Raw genomic sequence first — 20,219 nt, 5'->3', positions numbered from 1 at the left:
ACTGTTGTTTTCTCTTTTAGTCTCTTAATTCTTGTGAATTTATACTTTTTTATCCTTTCACTCTCATTTTAGTATTTTTTAACCAGATAATAAGATTATAATAAAAACTCATCTTAAATGGTTATTTGTTGGTTAAGAAAATTCATAACTGTCTAAAGATGAAAACAAGAAAGGAAGGAAAAGCCAGGAAATAGGAAAACTTAGGTGATTGTTATAATTCAATTATGTACACATTCTTTAATGGAAACATACATACACACAGATGTTATATATCATATATATGTGAATATTTAAATATGTATATATGTACATTTATATTGTCTATATATGTATAATTTCATAATCATAGTATTTTGAAGCTGGAAAGGGTCATCATGATCTTTTTTTTTTTTTAAAGATTTTATTTATTTGAGAGAGAGAGAATGAGAGAGATAGAGAGCACGAGAGGGAGGAGGGTCAGAGGGAGAAGCGGACTCCCAGCTGAGCAGGGAGCTGGATGTGGGACTCGATCCCGGGACTCCAGGATCATGACCTGAGCCGAAGGCAGTCGCTTAACCAACTGAGCCACCCAGGCGCCCAGGTCATCATGATCTTTTAACTAGTGCAATTTCATTTTTCAGTGAGGAAACTGGCTTAGATACACTAGTGATTTACTGAAAGTTTCAAAACCAAGTGTTTCCAATATTTTGTTAACTGTAAAATGTTAGAACTGTGAACATCTTGGGCGCCTGGGTGGCTCAGTTGGTTAAGCGACTGCCTTCGGCTCAGGTCGTGATCCTGGAGTGCCGGGATCGAGTCCCGCATCGGGCTCCCTGCTCGGCAGGGAGTCTGCTTCTCCCTCTGACCCTCTTCCCTCTCGTGCTCTCTATCTCTCATTCTCTCTCTCTCAAATAAATAAATAAAAAATCTTAAAAAAAAAAAAAAAGAACTGTGAACATCTTGAAGGTTCAGAACTATATTTAAAGTCTAATTCTGGTTCTAGGTAAATAGCTTAGAATTTTGAATTTAATCCTGACAGCAATTTTCAAGTGGTATTGTATTGGAGTCAAGGAGGGGATGGCTCCTCTGACAATTCTGAAAACAAAGCTGTAATTGAACACATTGCTTTGTTTATAGCAATGATATTAACTTATTTTGAATAAATATTAAAGGGGGAGACGAACCATGAGAGACTATGGACTCTGAAAAACAAACTGAGGGTTCTAGAGGGGAGGGTGTGGGGGGATGGGTTAGCCTGGTGATGGGTATTAAAGAGGGCACATTCTGCATGGAGCGCTGGGTGTTATATGCAAACAATGAATCATGGAACACTACATCAAAAACTAATGATGTATGGTCATTAACATAACATAATAAAAAAATTAAAAGGAAGCATGAGATTTTTATTTATCTGATCCATTAACTGTTTATGTTAACCATTACATAAGATGGATCTTGCTTTTATGTGACATTGAAAGATAGCTAATAACTACTTTGGTAAAATAAGTGAGATTGTGTATAAGTCTCTGAAGCCTAACTTTGAAGTAAGACAAGTAAGCTGCTTATAAAATAAGTTAATTCTTAGGTATAAAAACCTTGAGTTATTTTTATGTATGTTTTTTCCTTTTGTATAATAAATATACAAACGTTGCCATAGCCATATAGAAAATCGTGTAAAATAAAAAAATTACCCAGTTTCATCACTTTAATATTATCAGTTATTTTGGGGGTAGTTGGTTGAGAGTTGGTGGCTCAGTCGGTTAAGAGTCTGCCTTTGGCTTGGGTCATGATGCCAGGGTCCTAGAATCCAGCCCCATGTTGGGCTCCCTGCTCAGTGGGGAGTCTGCTTCTCCCTCTTCCTCTCCCTCTGCTCCTCCCCTCCACTTGCATTCTCACTCTCTCTCAATTAAATAAATAAAATCTTAAAAAAATTATCAATTATTTTCAATTTTGCTGTTACTCATATGTACACACATACATATACATATATATGTATACATATATATATATATTGGGGGGGAGGGACGGGGAGAGGGACAGAGAGCATCTTAAGCAGGCTCCACCCCTAGCACAGAGCCTGACACGGGGCTTGATCTCACAACCCTGAATCGTGATCTGAGCTGAAATCAAGAGTTAGACACTTAACCTACTGAGCCACCCAGGTGCCCCTCATAGGTGCATATTTTCGTAAATTGTAGTCTCTGTGGATATGGTTTTAATAATGTTATAATGAATAGTTTCATGAATATAGTTTCCTTTTAAGAAAAACTGCAGATAGATTCTTAGAAGTAGTATTGCTTTGTCAAAAAAAATCAACATTTTTATGACTCATTTTTATGAACTAGCAGTGTGCAGAATTTACTGACTTCAACTTTAGTACTTTATTAATAATTTTTTTAAAGATTTTATTTATTTATTTGACAGAGAGAGCACAAGCAGGGGGAGCGGGAAAGGGAGAAGCAGACTCCCCGCTGAGCAGGGAGCCTGATGCAGGGCTCAATCCCAGAACCCTGGGATCATGACCTGAGCCAAAGGCAGATGAGACGCTTTACGGGCTGAGCCACCCAGGTTCTCCCAACTTTAGTACTGTAGTGAACATTTCTTCCCTCCCTCAGATTTCACCAGTGAAATGGTGATAGTGCATTGTTTCAGTTTGCACTTTGTTGATGCCTAATGAGGTTTTATCGATTTAAAAATTTAGAATTTTTAGTTAGAAAAATGTAATTCTAAAAGATAGTAAAATACTTTTTATATTTAAGGAATGTGGAAACGAAGGATTAGTGGTTTATCCCTAAACCAAGTATTATATAATTAATGATAAGTGCAACTTACAAGAAAATTATTATGAGGTGTTCTCAGGATTAACTCTTTTGAGAGATATTTGGAAAAATTATGGACAAATTTAAACTGTTCATAAATTATAAAAACAATTGATAGTCCTAGAAGACTATACTACAGCAATTTCTCATGTCTTGTCAATAAGCCAAGTACATTTAAAGCTTTACTTTAAATGAGACCTTTTAAATTTTTACAGAGTTCTACAAAAATTATGTTAAAATTCATCCATTGTGCCATTGTGCTAGAACTAATTTTCTTTGAATTTGAACTTAGAGAAATGGGACGCCGGTCATCAGATACTGAAGAAGAAAGCAGAAGCAAGAGAAAAAAGAAACACCGTAGACGGTCATCTTCAAGTAGTTCTTCAGATAGTAGAACATATAGCCGAAAGAAAGGTGGAAGGAAATCAAGGTCAAAGTCAAGATCTTGGTCCAGAGATCTTCAGCCTCGCTCTCATTCGTATGATAGAAGGTGATTTTCATAATTTTCACTTACATAGTAATGAGAGTAACATTCTTTGGAGTTCATATGTTTTTGTACTTTTAATTTTTCTGGGTAAAACATTTTTGTTTTAGTAGTTATATATTTATGAGGGTTAAGTCCCAACCTAAAAGTTTTTTTTGTTTGTTTTTTAATTTTTACTTTTTCATTTGGGTATGTTATATTAGTTTCAGGTTTACAATTTAGCGATTTGACAAATTTATATATTATGCTATGTTCACAAGTATAGCTCCCATCTGTCCCATTACATTGCCATTACAGTATCATTGACTGTATTCCTTATGCTCTGCTTTCTGTTCCTACGTTTTACTCATTTCATGACTGGAGGCCTGTATCTCCCTTTCCCCTTCACCCATTTGGTACAGCCCTTCCCTCCCCCAAAGGTTTTCCTTTTTGCCAGGCCCAATCCATGGGTCTAGTGTCTTCTTCCTTTGTCTATTCTTTGTAGGTGTAAACTGGTATAGTTCTCGTAACATATTATCTGATAATATTTGGAAGGATTGTATACTACTGAGCACCCCTAATGTCTTTATTAGTAGCTGATCCAATCACTAAATTAGGAATCAGTCATCTGACTTCTCAACAGGAGTAACATTTTATCTCTATTTGCTTCTAGGAAGGATTTAGAAATAGTAAAAATGAGATAATTCTTTAGAATCTAGATGATTTCTCTTTAATGGTTATAAAAAATTTTTTTTTAAAGATTTTATTTATTTGAGAGAGAGTGAAACAGGGAGAACACGAGCAGGGTGAGGGGCAGAGGGAGAAGCAGATTCCCCGCTGAGCAGGGATCCCAATGTGGGGCTTGATCCCAGGACCCTGAGATCGTGACCCGAGCCGAAGGCAGACACATAACCGACTGACTGAGCCACCCAGATGCCCGTAAAAATTTTTTTTGTAGCAATGACACTTGATTATATTTTATTTCAGACGCAGGCATCGATCAAGCAGTAGCTCTTCTTACGGCTCTAGAAGAAAACGAAGTCGAAGTCGTTCAAGGGGTCGAGGGAAATCCTATAGAGTTCAGAGATCTAGGTCAAAAAGCAGAACAAGAAGGTATGCCATCTCAGATATTTATTGCTTTGTAACAGACTATTTCCAAACTTAGTGATCTAAAGCAACAATCACTTAAAGTCACATGATTTTATGATTTTGACTGGGTTCAGCTGGCAGTTCTTCTGCTAGTCTCATCTGGGGTCACTCATCCTCATTGGCTTCTCATCCTCCGTTAGGCCGGACTGGGCTTTTTCACATGATGGAGGTAATTGTTGAGGAATGTAAACAAAGAAGCTGTAAAACCTTTCAAGATCTTGCCTCGGTGTGTTATGGAATGAGTTTGTGTCCCCCATAAATTCGTATGTTGAAGTTCGAACCCCCAATGTAACAATATTTGAAGATAGGGTTGTTATTGGAGGTATTTAAGGTTAAGGTTAAATGAGGTCATAGGGTGGAGCTTTGATCCTCTAGGGCTGGTGGCCTTATAAGAAGAGGAAGAGAGAGACTTTCTCTCTGTATGAGTATGCACTCAAAGGAAAGGCCATGTGAAGACACAGTGAAAGGGTGGATATTTACCATCTTTTCAGCCGGGAAGGCAGCCCTTACCAGGAATCCAATCAGCTGGCATCTTCACTTTGGACTTAACAGCCTCCAGAACCATGAGAAATACATTTCTGTTGTTTTAGCTGTCCGGTCTGTAGTATTTTGTTATTGCAGCCAGAACAGACTAATACACAGACTAATACTCCACCTGTGTTTTTTTGCTGTGCTCAAGGGTCAGTAATAGAGAAAATAGCCTATCTGGAGTCAGTTGTACATTTGGGCAATGGTAGAAAATTTGGTTGAATAGGATGGGGACTATGGTATTGATGGACTTGATAAAAGGAGGCATTCAGAGATTATTGAAGGTTTTTGAGCAGAAGAATGTTAGGATGAAAAGCATTTTAGGCAGATCAGTTTCTTTTCTCTGCTTAGTTCTTCATACTACTATTAGGCTCTACTTGTGGGGGTATATTAGCAGCCTAGTTTTGTTATTTAGGGCACAAAATTTTATAAATCATTGTGTGAATCTGAAGTTGGATAATAGCAGTAAAGTTCAAATGTTTAGCATTCTGGCCTTGTAAATAATATTTGGCCTCAGCCTCCTGTCATTTGTCATACTCCATGGCTAAGCCACTCTGGTGTTACATGCCTTTTTTTTCCATTCAGGTCCCCAAGTTGCTAGCTTTGTTTCTTTGAGCATGCTCTTTCTTCCCCTTTCTTGCAGTATCTGTACTTTGTGAAGCCTTCCTATTCTTTAAAGTTTAGTTCTATTTAACCTTTAGTTCTTTCTCAATCCTTTTTTGATTTTTCACTCCCAAGTCAGATTTCATCCTTCCTTTTTTGACCCCCCCCATCAGATGTGGTTCCTGATTTTTAAGTTATATTTTGAATACTATTAAATATTGAATACTTTTGTTATTCTCATATATTATAAGTTCTTGCAGGGGGATCCTCTTATTACCTAGCAAAATGCCTTGCCTGGTGAACATGCCTTGATTTGAGTGAATGTTTAACTGGGGAAATGAAGTTAGGTAGAGCACTTGGTTTTGTAGCAAGAAAATGTTTTATTGTTCTATTGATTTGTAGAAGGAGAGCTTTATTTTGGATGTATTGATTTATCTACAAAAAGGCTGATTACCAGAAAATAACTTCAATTGAAGTTTCCATCAGTGGGAACAAAAATAATAATTCATGCTTTTTATGGTGTTTTTTAGTTTATAAAGTATTTTCACATATACTCCCATATATTCACATGTATCAGTCATTTATAGTTTCATTCCAAGCATCAGGGTCTTAACGGAGGGAACTTTTGTAACCATTGGAAGGGCTCAGGGAATTAGGGAAGCTGTCACTGATTATTTTAACTTGAAGCATGGCAGCTGGTTGTTTGCTCAGAAGTCACTGGAAGTTTTAAGTACTCTCAGTTTGTAGCACTGAAGTGGATGGTTCTCAAGATACTCACCTGGAAGCTGTTTTTCTGCCCAGTTATCTACTTACAACTGTCTCCAAAGGGAAATGTTAATTTCTTTTCCTTTGCAATGCAAAGAAGACCTTAAAAAGAGTAGCAGTGATGTCTAGTTAACCACAAACTATCTAGCACATATGCATTTAGTAATTTGAGTTTTGTAACTCTGTCAAGATGTCATGTACAGGAATACCTTTATTTTGTATATTAGAAAACAAGTTCAGAGGTTTATTCAAAACAGCAACTTCTAATCAATCTCTTGCTTCGACACTTTGGCATTTAACTACAATAACTAATCTGGAGTCACTGAAGAGTCTTAAATTTTGAAAATACACATTATTCATGTCCTATATATATTGTTTTGGAAAATATATTTTAGGAATTTATTCTTCAAAATGCTTGAACTAAATGAGTTTAATCTTGGTGTAACAAGAAAATTGAACAACTCATTCCTTGAGTTAACCAAGGCTATTATTTATTTATTTATTTATTTAAGATTTTATTTATTTATTTGACAGAGAGAGACACAGTGAGAGAGGGCACAAGCAGGGGGAGTGGGAGAGGGAGAAAAGCAGGCTTCCCGCAGAGCAGGAAGCCCGAGGAGCAGGGAGCCCTATGTGGGCTCGATCTCAGGACCCTGGGATCATGACCTGTGCCGAAGGCAGATGCTTAACAACTGAGCCACCCAGGTGCCCCAAGCCTGTCTAAACAGAGAAGATGAAAGTAGTGAGTTTTTCAAAGAAAAAAGTACTATATGATTCTAAATCTGAAGGTGTGTTGTTAATGATCTCTGCTTTTTAATAGAAATGAGTGATTTCTGTTGTGGTAAGTCAAAACTTCCAAAAAACTTGTTACATATGTAAAAAGTAATTGAAAGATAAAACACGTTCTGGGGGATGGCAGGAGGGAAGTCAAATGTGTGAAGTTTGCTGCAGTTTCCAGGGATAAGTTATAATTAGGTGATTACAATTTTTTAATACAATTTTAATATAATTTTTACGTTCTCAGAGTATTCAAGTTGTGATATATATCAGTTCCTTTTGCGACAGTGAGGAATCTGCTCCTGTTATCCACAGTATATTTACTTATTTCTTCATTCTAGAGTACACAGAATAGTTTCAGAATTGCTGATATATACCCCCTTAAAAAAACAAACACAAACAAGAGTCAGTAATTTTTTTTTTTAAAGATTTATGTATTTATTTTTATAGGGAGAGAAAGAGAGCAAGAGCATGTGCTCTCACAAGCCTGAAGGGCAGAGGGAGAAGGAGAGAGAGATCTCAAGCAGACTCCCTGCTGAGCATGGAGTGCACATCGGCTCTGCGCCGAAACAAGAGTTGGATGTTTAACTGCGCCACCCAGGCGCTCCTAGAGTCAATAATTTTTTATGCTTTTTATCTTTACTGTGGGGGTATGTTCTCTTCCTCACTTCATTATGGTTAGTTTCTTCGAAGAGTTAGGTTTGTTTGTTTTTGTTTATATTTCATCTTAACTTTTTTTATCCCCCTAAATTTAAAACTTTTGTTTGTCCCCCCTTTATTTTTTATTTTTAATTTTTTTAAGTTTATTTATTTATTTTTATTAATCTCTGTACCCAACATGGGGCTCAAACTCACCATCCTGAGACCAAGAGTTGCATGCTCTCCTGACTGAGCCAGCCAGGCACCCCTCCTCCCTTTATTTTAGTAGGTGAAACATTAATATGGTTCCAACACACAGCACTATACTAGAAAGGTTTACCAGAGAAATAGCACTCCCCTTTCTCCTTTTATCTTATTCCTAAGCACTCCATTGGTAACTAATCCTATTTGTGTTTTAGCTTTCCTCTGTTTGTTTTTAAACAAAGCAGTATTATATCCATGGCATACTGTAGACATTCTTTTGTACTTTGCTCTTTTTGTTTACTAATATATCTTGGAAAGGATTCCATGTCCATTAATAGTAATCGTTCTCATTTTTTTTTTTTTTAATGGCTGCTTAGTTTCTCCTTGTGTGGCTGTATCCTAATTAGTTTAACCTTTCTCCTAGCTATGGACACTAAGGATACTTCCTATACTCTGTAGTTACTAAAAAGCTGCCATGGGTAACCTTGTACATGAGTATTTTTGTATTGTTGGAGGTATCTTTTCAGGGTAAACTCCTAGAAATAGGATTGCTATAGGAAAAGGTAAATAAATTTGTAGTTTTGTTAGAAATTGCCAAATTCCTATCAGTACTGTATGAGTCCTGTTTCCTCACAGCCTCATCAATAGAATGTGTTGTCCTATTTAAATGTTTGCCAATCTGATAGATGAAAAATGGTTTTGTAATGTAGTTTTGGTTTTCATTTCTTTTTATCATAAGTGAGGCTGAACATCTTTTTATATGTTTGGGGGCCATTTTTCTGTCGTTTTTGTGTGTGAATTTTCACTTCACGTCTTTTGGTACTTTTTTTCTTTAATTTTTAAGAGTTACTAGGTAGATTAACCCTTTAGCTGTAATACAAATGGCAAATATTTTCTCTTAGTTTTTCAGTTGTCTTTTGTCTTTGTTCATGCTATTTTTTGGCTCTGCACAAGCTTTTTTACGTGGTCAAATTTATCACTCAATACATCTTTCCTTACATTCCTTACATTCAGAATATAGAGAAATTCTTTCCTTACACCCAGATAAAGAGGAATTCACTGATGTGTCTTTTTAGCGTACCTGTTTATTTCATTTTTTTACATAATATGTCTTTCATATATGTGGATTTATTCTTGTCAATGATATGAGGTATGGATTATTGTTTTCCTTTTTCAGTTGGTTGTTTATCACATCACCATTTATTAAAAAAGTCCATCTTTGCCCCAGTGATTTATGATGTCCCCCTTTATTGATACAGTAAATTCCATTACTACTTGGGTCTTTTTCTTGACTATGTGTATTCTACTGGTCTGCTTTTCATTTATGCAGTAGTACCACACTTCTAATTATAGAAACTTCATACTCTGTGTGTGTCTGTATTTTATTTTATTTATTTTATTTTTTTTTAAGAGAGTTGGGGAAGGGGCAGAGGGAAAGAGAGAATCCCAGGCAGGCTCCACACCCATTGCGGAGCCCAACCTGGGGCTCGATCTCATGACTCTGAGATCATGACCTGAGCAAAAACAGGAGTTGGTCACTTAACCAACTGAGCCACCCAGGAGCCGGAGAGAGACACAGCAAGAGAGGGAACACAAGCAGGGGGAGTGGGAGAGGGAGAAGCAGGCTTCCCGCCGAACAGGGAGCCCGATGTGGGGCTCAGTCCCAGGACCCTGGGATCGTGACCTGAGCTGAAGGCAGACGCCTAATGACTGAGCCACCCAGGCTCCCGGAGAACTGACATCTTTATCATGTTGAGTTGTTCTAGAGCAGAGGGATGGTTTTTCATTTGTTCTAGGCAAGTTTTTTTGTGATTCAGGAGTGTTTTAAAGTTTTTCTCATATAAATCTTGCTCATTTCTTCTTTTTTTTTAGCTCAGCATTATTGTGCCCTTTCTTTTACAAAGCTGTGTGTGTGTGTGTGTGTGTGTGTGTGTGTGTTGTAAAGATTTTTTTATAATGATTAAACAATTTTTCTTAAAAAATTTATTTATTTGAGAGAGATAGAGCACACAAGCAGGGAGAAGCAGGCTTCCTACTGAGCAGGGAGCCCAACACGGGGGTCAATCCCAGGACCCTGAGATCATTCATGACCTGAGCCAAAGGCAGACCCTCAACCAACTGAGTGGCGCCACCCAGGTGCCCCTGTGTGTGTTTTTTTTTACAATGTTACATTAGTTTGTACAACATAATGATTAGACAAATTTATAACAAATTTATATGTTATGCTAAGCTCACAAGTGTAGCTATCACCTGTCACTGTACAGCACTCTTATAACACTCTTGACTATATTCCCTATGCTATACCTTTCATCCCCATGAAATATTTATTCCAAAACTGGAAGACTCCCACTCCCACTCCTTTTCACCCATTTTGCCCATCCCTCAACCCCCTCCCCTCTGGCAACCCTCAGTTCTCTGTATTTATGGGTCTATTTCTGCTTTTTATGTTTACTCATTTGTTCTGTTTTTTAGATTCCACATACAAGTGAAATCATATGGTATTTGTCTTTGACTGACTTATTTCACCCTCTAGGTGTTGCAAATGGCAAGATTTCATTCTTTTTTATTTTATTTTTTTATTATTATGTTATGTCAATCACTATACATTACATCTTTAGTTTTTGATGTAGTGTTCCATGATTTATTGAAGATTTCATTCTTTTTTATGGCTGAGTAATATTCTATTTGTGTGTGTGTGTGTGTGTGTGTGTACACGTACATATATGTATACATATAGTATTTTTAATTTTTTTTTAAAGATTTTATTTATTTATTTGAGAGAATGAGAGAGAGCATGAGGGGGGGAGGGTCAGAGGGAGAAGCAGACTCCCTGCTGAGCAGGGAGCCCGATGTGGGACTCGATCCTGGGACTCCAGGACCATGACCTGAGCCGAAGGCAGTCGCTTAACCAACTGAGCCACCCAGGTGCCCTATTTATAATTTTTTGAGGAAACTGCATACTGTTTTCCATTGTGACTGCACAAGTTTTCATTCCCACGAGTAGTGCATGAGGGTTTCCTTTTCTCTACATCCTTGCCAACACTTATTTCTTGTCTTTCTGATTCTAGCCATTCTGACAGGTATGAGGTGATATCTTAATGTGGTTTCGATTTGCATTTCTTTGATGATAAGTTGAGCACTTTTTCATTTGTCTGTTGGTCATCTGGATGTCATCTTTTTTAGAAAACTTATCTAAGTCCTCTGCCCATTTATTAATTGGATTGTGTGTGTGTGTGTTTTGGTGTTGGGTTGTAGAAGTTCTTTATAGATTTTGAATATTACCTCTTATCAAATATATTATTTCAGTAGTTTACCCTTTTGTTGATGGTTTCCTTCACAGTGCAAAGCTTTTTATTTTGGTGTAGTCCCCAAAGTCTATTTTTGCTTTTGTTTCCCTTCCCTCAGGAGACATATCTAGAAAACTATTGCTAAGGCTGATGTCCGATTATTGCCTATTTTCTAGGAGTTTTATGGTTTCAGGTCTCACATTTAGGTCTTTTTTTTTTTTTTAAAGATTTCATTTATTTGACATAAAGAGACACAGTGAGAGAGGGAACACAAGTAGGGGGAGTTGGAGAGGGGGAAGCAGGCTTCCTGGCAGAGCAGGGAGCCCGATGTGGGGCTCGATCCCAGGACGACCTGACCCGAAGGCAGATGCTTAACGACTGAGCCACCCAGGCACCCCTCACATTTAGGTCTTCAATACATTTTATTTTTGTGGATAGGTAAGAAGGTGGTCCAGTTTCATTTTTTTGCATGTAGCTGTCTAGTTTTCCCAACACCATTTGTTGGAAAGACTGCTTTTCCCCATTATATGTTGCCTCCTTTGTCATAGACGAAATCATATAATCATGGGTTTATTTCTGGGCTCTATTCTGTTCCATTGACCTATATATCTTTTTTGTGCTAGTACCATACTGTTTTAATTGTTATAGTTTTGTCGTGTATCTTGAAATCAGGGATTGTGATAACTCCAGCTTTTTTTTTTTTTTCTTCTTTTTTTCCCCTCAAGATTCCTTTGGCTCTTTAGGGTTGACTGTGGTTCCATACAAATTTTAGGATTGTTTGTTTTCTAGTTCTGTGAAAAATGTTGTTGGTATTTTGATAGGAGCTGCATTAAATCTGTAGATTGCTTTGGTTAGTGTGGACAGTTTAACAATATTTGTTCTTTCAGTTCATGAGCATGGAATATCTTCCCATTCGTTTGTGTCATCTTCAGTGTCTTTCATCAGTGTTTTATAGTTTTCATTTGTGATTGATTTCTAGTTTCATACTGTTGTGGTTTGAAAAGATGCATTTTATGATTTCAGTCTTTTTGAATTTATTCAGACTTGTTTTGTGACCTAAAATGTCATCTGTTCTGGAAAATGTGCCATGGGTACTTGAAAAGAATGTGTATTCTACTGTTTTTGGATGGAGTGTTCTGGGTATATGTTAGGTCCATCTGGTCTGATATGTCATTCATAGCCACTGTTTTCTTGTTGATTTTCTGTCTGGATGATCTATCCATTGATATAAGTAGGTGTTAAAGTCCCCTGCAATTATTGCATTACTGTCAATTTCTTCCCTCATCTGTTAATAGTTGCTTTATATATTTTGGTTCTTTTTTATGTTGGGTACATAAATATTTACAATTGGTATGTCTTCTTTTTGGATTGTTCCCTTTATCATTTTGTAGTGTTCTTCTTTGTCTCTTGCTACATTATTGTTTTAAAGTCTAATTTGTCTGAAGTTAATACTGTTACCCCAGCTTTCCTTTTGCTCCCATTTGCATGGTAAATGGCTTTCTCTCCCCTCATCTTCAATCTGCATGGGTCTTTAGTTCTGAAGTGAGTCTCTTGTAGGCAGCGTGTTGATGGGTCTTACATTCTTAAAATTTTTTATTATGTTCAATTAGCCAACATATAGTACATCATTAGTTTTTGAAGTAATGGGTTCAGCGATTCATTAGTTGTATATAACAGTGCTCATCACAACACGTGGCCTCCTTAATACCCATCACCTGGTTACTCCATCCTCCCCAGTCCCTTCCCTTCTGTAACCCTCAGTTTGTTTCCCTGAGTCCAGAGTCTCTCATGGTTTGTCTCCCTCTCTGATTTCTTCCCATTCAGTTTTCCCTCCCTTCCGCTGTGGTCCTCTGAGCTATTCCTTACGTTCCACATATGAGTGAAACCATAAGATAATAGTTTTTCTCTGCTCGACGTATTTCACTTAGCGTAATCCCTTGCAGTTTATCTCTTCTGTCACTTTGTGTCTTTGATTGGAGCATTTAGTCCATTTACATTTAAAGTAATTATTGATAGGTATGTACTTATTGCCATTTTGTTCCTTGTTTTATGGTTGTTTTTATAGTTCCTCTAGGTTCCTTTCTCCTTCTCTTGTTCTCTTTTTTTGTAATTTGATGATTTTCTTTAGTGTTCTGCCTGGACTGTTTTCTCTGGATTTTTTTGTGTATCTGTTATAGGTGTTTTGTGGTCAACATGAGGTTCATATATATCTTATGCATATAGAAGTTTATATTAAGTTGATGGTCACTTAAGTTTGAACCCATTCTAAAAGCACTAAATTTTTATTCCCCTCCCCCCATGTTTTATGTATATGATATGGTACTGTACATCCTTTTTTTTTTTTAAAGACTTTTTATTTATTTATTTGACACAGAGAGAGAGAGTGAGAGAGAGCACAAGCAGGGGGAGCGGCAGGCAGAGGGAGAGGGAGAAGCAGGCTCCCCACTGAGCAGGGAGCCTAATGCGGGTCTCGATCCCGGGACGCTGGGATCACGACCTGAGCCAAAGGCAGCTGCTTAACTGACTGAGCCACCCAGGTGCCCCCCCCCTTTTTTTTAAAGAGGTTAGAGAGTAACAGTGTGTATTAGATTATTTATTTATTTATTTATTTGACAGAGAGAGAGACACACAGCGAGAGAGGGAACACAAGCAGGGGAAGTGGGAAAGGGAGAAGCAGGCTTCCCGCTGAGCAGGGAGCCTGATGCAGGGCTCAATCCCAGGACCCTGGGATCACGACCTGAGCCGAAGGCAGTCCCTTAACCAACTGAGCCACCCAGGCATCCCACTGTACATCCTTTTATTTTGTCAGTCTCTTGGTTGATTTTTACAGATATAATTGATTTTATTGCTTTTGTGTTTTAACCTCCATACTGATTTATAAGTGGTTAATCTACTTTCATTATGTTTGTATTTACCTATGAAATTTTTTCTTTCTTAATTTTCTTATTCTTGATGATTGCTTTGTCTTTCCACTCAAAGAATTTCCTTTAATGTTTCTTATAGGCTGGTTTAATGGTAATGAACTTTGACTTTTGTTTGGGAAATTCATTATCTCTCCTATTCTGAATGATAATCTTGCCAGGTAGAGTATTTTTGGATTCAGTTTTTTTTCTTTCAACACTTGAATATATCATTGCCACTCACTTCTGGCCTGCAGTGTTACTGCTGAAAAATCAGCTGATAGCCTTACGGGGTTTTCCTTGTATGTAACTTTTTTCTTTTCTCTTGCTGCTTTTACAGTTCTCTGTTTATCACTACTTTGTACCGTTTTAATTATTGTTGTCTTGATGTAGACCTCCTTGTCTTAATTTTTTGGGGGGCTCTCTATTTCCCAGACCTGAATATCTTTTCCCTTCCCCAGAGTAGGGAAGTTGTCAGCTATTGTTTTTTTAAAATAAATTTCTTAGCCCCTTCTCTCTCTTCTCATTTTTTTTTTTTAAAGATTTTATTTATTCTTGAGAGAGAGACAGAGAGCACAAGCAGGGGGAGTGGGAGAGGGAGAAGCAGACTCCCCACTGAGTAGGGAGCCCGATGTGGGGCTCCATCCCAGGACCCCGAGATTGTGACCTGATCTGAAGGCAGACACTTAACCAACTGAGCCACCCAGGCATCCCTCTTGTCCTCATTTTGAGTTAATTTTTGTATGTGGTATAAGTTAAGTGTTTATCTTCATTATTTTGTATGGGGATATGGTTTTTCCCAACATTTATTGAAAAGACTCTAATTTTCCCATTGTGTAGACATTGTGAAAATCATTTGACCATATACACAAGAGTTTATTTCTGGACTCTCTTTTCCATTAGTTTATATTTCTGTCTGTATGCCAATACCAATCCTTTGATTACTATAGCTTGTAATATATTTTGAAATCACAAGTGTGAGGCCTTCAGCTTTGTTCTTTTGGTAGATTGTTTTGGGTATTTGGGGTCCTTTGAGAGTCAAAATCAATTTTAGAATTTTCCTATTCTGTGAAAAAGGCCTTTGAGATTTTGATAGTATTTGCATTGCATCTGTTGATAGCTTTGGTAGTAATGACATTTTAACAATAAATATTAAGTCTTCCCATGTCATGAACATGGGATATTTTTCTACTGTGTCATCTTTAATTTTTTTCAGCCACGTTTTCCTGTTGAGTGTGTGTATACAAGATTTTTACCTCCTTAGTTAAGTTTATTCCTTGTTTTGTTCTTTTTAATGATAATGTGAGATTGTTAATTTTCTTTCCAGTTTGCTCATTGTTAGTGTAAAGAGACACAACTGATTTTTTTTAACACAACTGATTTTTTAGTGGTGATTGTGTAACTTGCAAGTTTATTGAATTTGCTTATTCTGACACTGTGTGTGTGTGTGTGTGTGTGTGTGTGTGTGTGTGTGTGTGTGTTTGTGTTGTGTAATCTTAGGGTTTTGTACATTTAAGATCATGTCATCATGTAATTTTACTTTGTCTTTTCCAATTTAGATGACTTTTATTTCTTTTTCCTGCTTAATTTTCTGGCTAGAAATTTTAGTACTATGTTGAATAGAAGTGGTAGAGTGTGGGCATCCTTACCTTGTTACTGGTCTTTGAGGAAAAGATTTCAGTTTTTCACTGTTGAGTATGATGTGAAGCTCTGGGCCTTTGGTATATGAACTTTATTATACTGAGTTACTTCTATTCCTAATTTGTTGAGTGTTTTTACACAAAAAGATTTAATTTTGTCATTTTTTTATATCAGTTGAGATGATCATGTGATTTTTGTTCTTCATTTTGTTAATGTGGTATATTACACTTACTGATTTTTGTATATTTAATGATCCTTGCATTCAAGGACAAAACCCATTTATTTATGCTCTAAAATTACTTGAATGTGCTGTTGAATATGATTTGCTAGTATTTTGTTGAGTTTTTTGCATCAATATTCAATATAGATATTGGTCTATAGTTTTCTTGTAATATCTTTGTTTGCTTTGGTATCAGGGTAATAAAATGAGTTTGGAAGTGTTCCTTCCTCTTTAATTTTTTGGAAGAGTTTTAGAGGGATTAGCATTAATTCTTTTTTAAATGTTCACCAGAATTCTCCAGTGAAGCCATCTGGTCCTGGGCTTTTATTTGTTGTGAGGTTTTTGATTACTGATTCAGTCTCCTTGCTATAGGTCTGTTTAGATTTTCTGTTCTTCATAATTTAGTCTTGATAGATGTGTATTTGTATGAATTTATCCATATTTTTTTGTTATCGAATTAGTTGGTATATAATTGTTAATAGCAGTCTTGTAATCCTTTTTATTTCTTTGATATCAGTTGTAATTTCTCCTGTTTCATATCTGATTTTAGTTATTTGAGTCTTCTTTTTTTCCTTAGTTAATCTAGTTAGGGTTCTGCCAACTTTGTTGCTCTTTTTAAGAAGGGGACTCTTAGTTCCACTGACTTTTTTTAAAAGATTGATTGAATAACTAGAGAGAGAGAGAGAGAGAGATTGAGAGAGAGCATGTACATGTGAGTGGTCAGAAGGGCTGAGAGGGAGAAAGAATCTCAAGCAGCCTGCCTGCTGAGGGCAGAGCCCGGCGTGGGGCTCAATCCCACAACACCCGCAAGATCATGACCCGAGCTGAAACCAAGAGCTGGTTGTCCAGCTGATTGAGCCATCCAGGTACCCCTTGTTTCACTGACTTTTAAAATTGTTTTTACTGTACTTCATTTCATTATTTCTGGTCTAATCTTTTTTTTGTTTGTTTTAAAGATTTTATTTATTTATTTGAGAGAAGGGAGAGCTGGGGGAGGAGCAGAGAGAGAGGGACAAGCAGACTCTGCTCTGGGGAGCCCGATGTGAGGCTCAGTCCCACAACCCTGAGATCATGACCTGAGCTGAAATCAAGAGTTGGTCTCTTAACTGACTGCATCACCCAGGTGCCTCCCTTCCGTGTGATCTTTATTAATTATTTCCTTCTGCTAAGTTTTGGTGTAGTTCTTCTTTTTCTAATTCCTTGAGATGTAAAGTTAAGTTGTTAGTTTGAGATCTTTCTTCTTTTTTAATGTAGGCATCTTTTGCTATAAACTACCCTCTTAGGACTGTTTTTCTTACAACCTATAAATGGTATATTGTGTTTTCATTGTCATTTGTCTCAAAATTTCACTTAGTAATATGCAGCTAAGATTCCTACGTGTCTTTTCATGGCCTGATAGTTCATTTCTTATTAGTGTTATGTAATATTCCATTGTCTGGATGTACCACAGTTTATCCATTTACTTCCTAAGCATATCTTGGTTTCTTCCAGGTTTTGGCAGTTATGAATAAAGCAGCTCTAAATATGTGTGCAGGTTTTTGTGTGAACTTAAGTTTTCAGCTCCTTTGGGTAAATAACAGGGAGTGTGATTGCTGGGTTATATAGTAAGAGTATGTTTAGTTTTGTAAGAAATTGCCAGACTGTCTTCCAGAATGGCTGTTTCTATTGCTCCACATCCTCACCAGCATTTGGTCTTGCTAGTGTTCCAGATTTTGGCCATTTTAGTAAGTTTTTAGTGGTAGTTCATTATTACTTTAATTTACATTTCCCTGATGACACTGATATGGAAGATCTTTTCATATGCTTATTTGCCATCTGTATATCTTCTTGTTCAGTTATTTCTTAAGGTCTTTGGCCCATATTTTTTTTTTTTTGAGTTTTAAGCGTTCTTTGCATATTTTAGATGACACTGCTTTTATCAGATGTGTCTTCTGTAAATATTTACTTCCAGTCTGTGGCTTGTTGTGTTATTCTCTTGGTATTCTCTTTTGTAGAGCAGAAGTTTTTAATTTTAATGAAGTTTAGCTTATCACTTATTTCTTTTATGGATCATGCCTTTGATGTTGTATCCTAAATCACTGCCATATCCAAAGTCATCTAGGTTTTCTATTATGTTATAGGGATTATATAGTTCTGTGTTTTACACTTAGGTCTGTGATCCATTTTGAGTAAGTTTTTGTGAAGGACATAAGGATATTGTCAGGGTTCATGTTTTTATTTTTTTTATTTTTGTATGTGGATGTCCAGTTGGTCCAGCATCATTTATTGAAAAGACTGTTTGCTCCATTGTACTGCTTTTGTTCCTTTGTCAAAGATCAGCTATTTATGTGGGCCTACTACAGTTCTGTGGGTCTGTTTGTTCTTTTGTAAATACCATACTGTCTTGATAACTGTAGCTTTATAGTAAGACCTGAAGTCACGTAATGTCAGTCCTCCAACTTTATTCTTCTTCAATATTGTGTTGGCTATTCTGGGTCTTTTGCCTATCCATATAAACTTTGGAATCAGTTTGTTGACATTTACAAAATAAATTGCTGGGCTTTTAACTGGAATTGCATTGAATCTAGAGATCAAGTTAGGAAGAACTGTCATCTTGACAATATTCAGTCTACTTATCTATGAATTTGGAATATCTCTATGTAGTTATTTTATTATTTTGTTCATCAGAGTTTTATAATTGTCCTCCAATAGATATTGTGCATATTTTGTTAGATTTTTACCTAAGTACTTCATTTTTTGGTGGTATGAATGTAAATCATATTGTTCTTTAAATTCCACTTTTTCATTGCTGTTGTATAGGAAACTTTGTTTTCTGATAATTTCAAATTTAATGAAAACTTAAGGGTAATATAACTCCTATATACGTACCTTTTACATATCTTCCCCAGTTGATACTTTGTTAATATATATATTTTATATAATGGGTATCTACTGACATAATTTTATAGTTATCTTTTTTAAGATTTTATTTATTTGACAGAGCGAGTGAGCAAGTGTGGGTGTGAGTAGGGGGAGGGGCAGAGGAAGAGGGAGAGAGAGAGAGTCTTAAGCAGATTCAGTGCTGAGTGCAGAGCCTGATATGGGGCTTGATCCAGGCAGATGCTTAACCAACTGAACCACCCAGGCACCCCTAGTTATCTTTTTTAAAAAGAATTATTTACTTACTAGATTTATTTACTTATTAGAGAGAGAGGGAGAGAGTATGTGCATGCATGTGTGGGGGAAGGGTGAAGAAAGAGGGAGAGAGAGAATCTCAAGCAGACTTAGTTCTGAGCACAGAGCCAGATGTGGGGCTCAGTCCCATGACCCAGAGATCGTGACCTGAGCTGAAACCAAGATTCGGATGCTTAACCAGCTGAGCCACCCAGGCGCCCCTATAGTTATTTTTTATACTTTAGTCTTTTAAATTCTATACCAGAATTAAAGGTGGTTTACTTATCATCATTACATTACAGTATTCTGTATTTGTTTATGTATTTACTTTTATCAGTGAGCTTTATATTTTCATATGCTTTTGTGTTGCTGTCTAGTGTTTTTTCCACTTATCTTGCAGGGTTCTCTTGCAGATCTAGTGGTAATGAATTCCCTTAATTTTTATTTATCTGGGAAAGTCTATTTCACCTTTATTTTTGAAGGATTGTTTTGCTGGTTATAGTATTCTTGGTTGGCAGTTTTGTTTTTTTTTTAACTTTTTGAATGTATCATCCCACTCTTCTCTGGCTTGTAAGGTTTCTTCTGAGAAATCCACTGATAATTTTATGGAAGCTTCCTTGTACATGATGAGTCACTTTTGTTTCTTTCAAGATTCTCTGTCTTTGGCTTTGACAGTTTAGTTACAATTAGTCTTGGTGTGGGACTGTTTGGGTTGTTCCCAGTTGGAGTCTTTTGATCTTCTTGAATTTGTATGTCTATTTCCTTCCTAATATCTTGGAAGTTTTTCACCATTATTTCTTTAACAAGCTTTGTGTCTTCTTCTGTTCCTCTTATTCTGCATCTACATCATAGGTATATTGATCAACTTGTTTTTGTTTTGTAATTTCCGTAGGCTTTTCCCTCTTTCTCCATTGTTTTTATTTTGTTCCTCTAACTCAGTAATTTAAAAATACCTGATTTTGAGTTCATAGATTTTTTTTTTGTAATCAAGTCAGCTGTTGAACCCCTCTAATGAATTTTTCAGTTTAGTTATTGTATTTATCAGCTCTAGCATTTCTGTTTAGTTCTTTTTTTTATAGTCTCTCTCTTTCT

The 20,219-nt window shown here is 36.5% G+C and overlaps 1 protein-coding gene across 1 annotated transcript in view; it reads left to right on the top strand.

Moving 5' to 3' along the window:
- The window catches only part of RSRC1 (arginine and serine rich coiled-coil 1), a 429,432-nt gene that overhangs the window by 11,447 nt on the left and 397,766 nt on the right, over positions 1 to 20,219 (top strand). Inside the window, exons 4-5 of the mRNA XM_073890364.1 lie at positions 3,093 to 3,288; positions 4,249 to 4,374. Of these exons, the coding sequence (XP_073746465.1) occupies positions 3,093 to 3,288; positions 4,249 to 4,374 (322 nt within the window). The remainder of the gene's footprint in view (positions 1 to 3,092; positions 3,289 to 4,248; positions 4,375 to 20,219) is intronic.

This window comes from Callorhinus ursinus, unplaced genomic scaffold (assembly GCF_003265705.2).
Source record: "Callorhinus ursinus isolate GAN/ISIS: 27379988/994484 unplaced genomic scaffold, GSC_fseal_2.0 scaffold1, whole genome shotgun sequence".
Taxonomy (NCBI): Eukaryota; Metazoa; Chordata; class Mammalia; order Carnivora; family Otariidae; genus Callorhinus; species Callorhinus ursinus.
The sequence above is the reverse complement of the archived record's forward strand: the minus strand, read 5'-3'. Positions and strand labels throughout refer to the sequence as shown.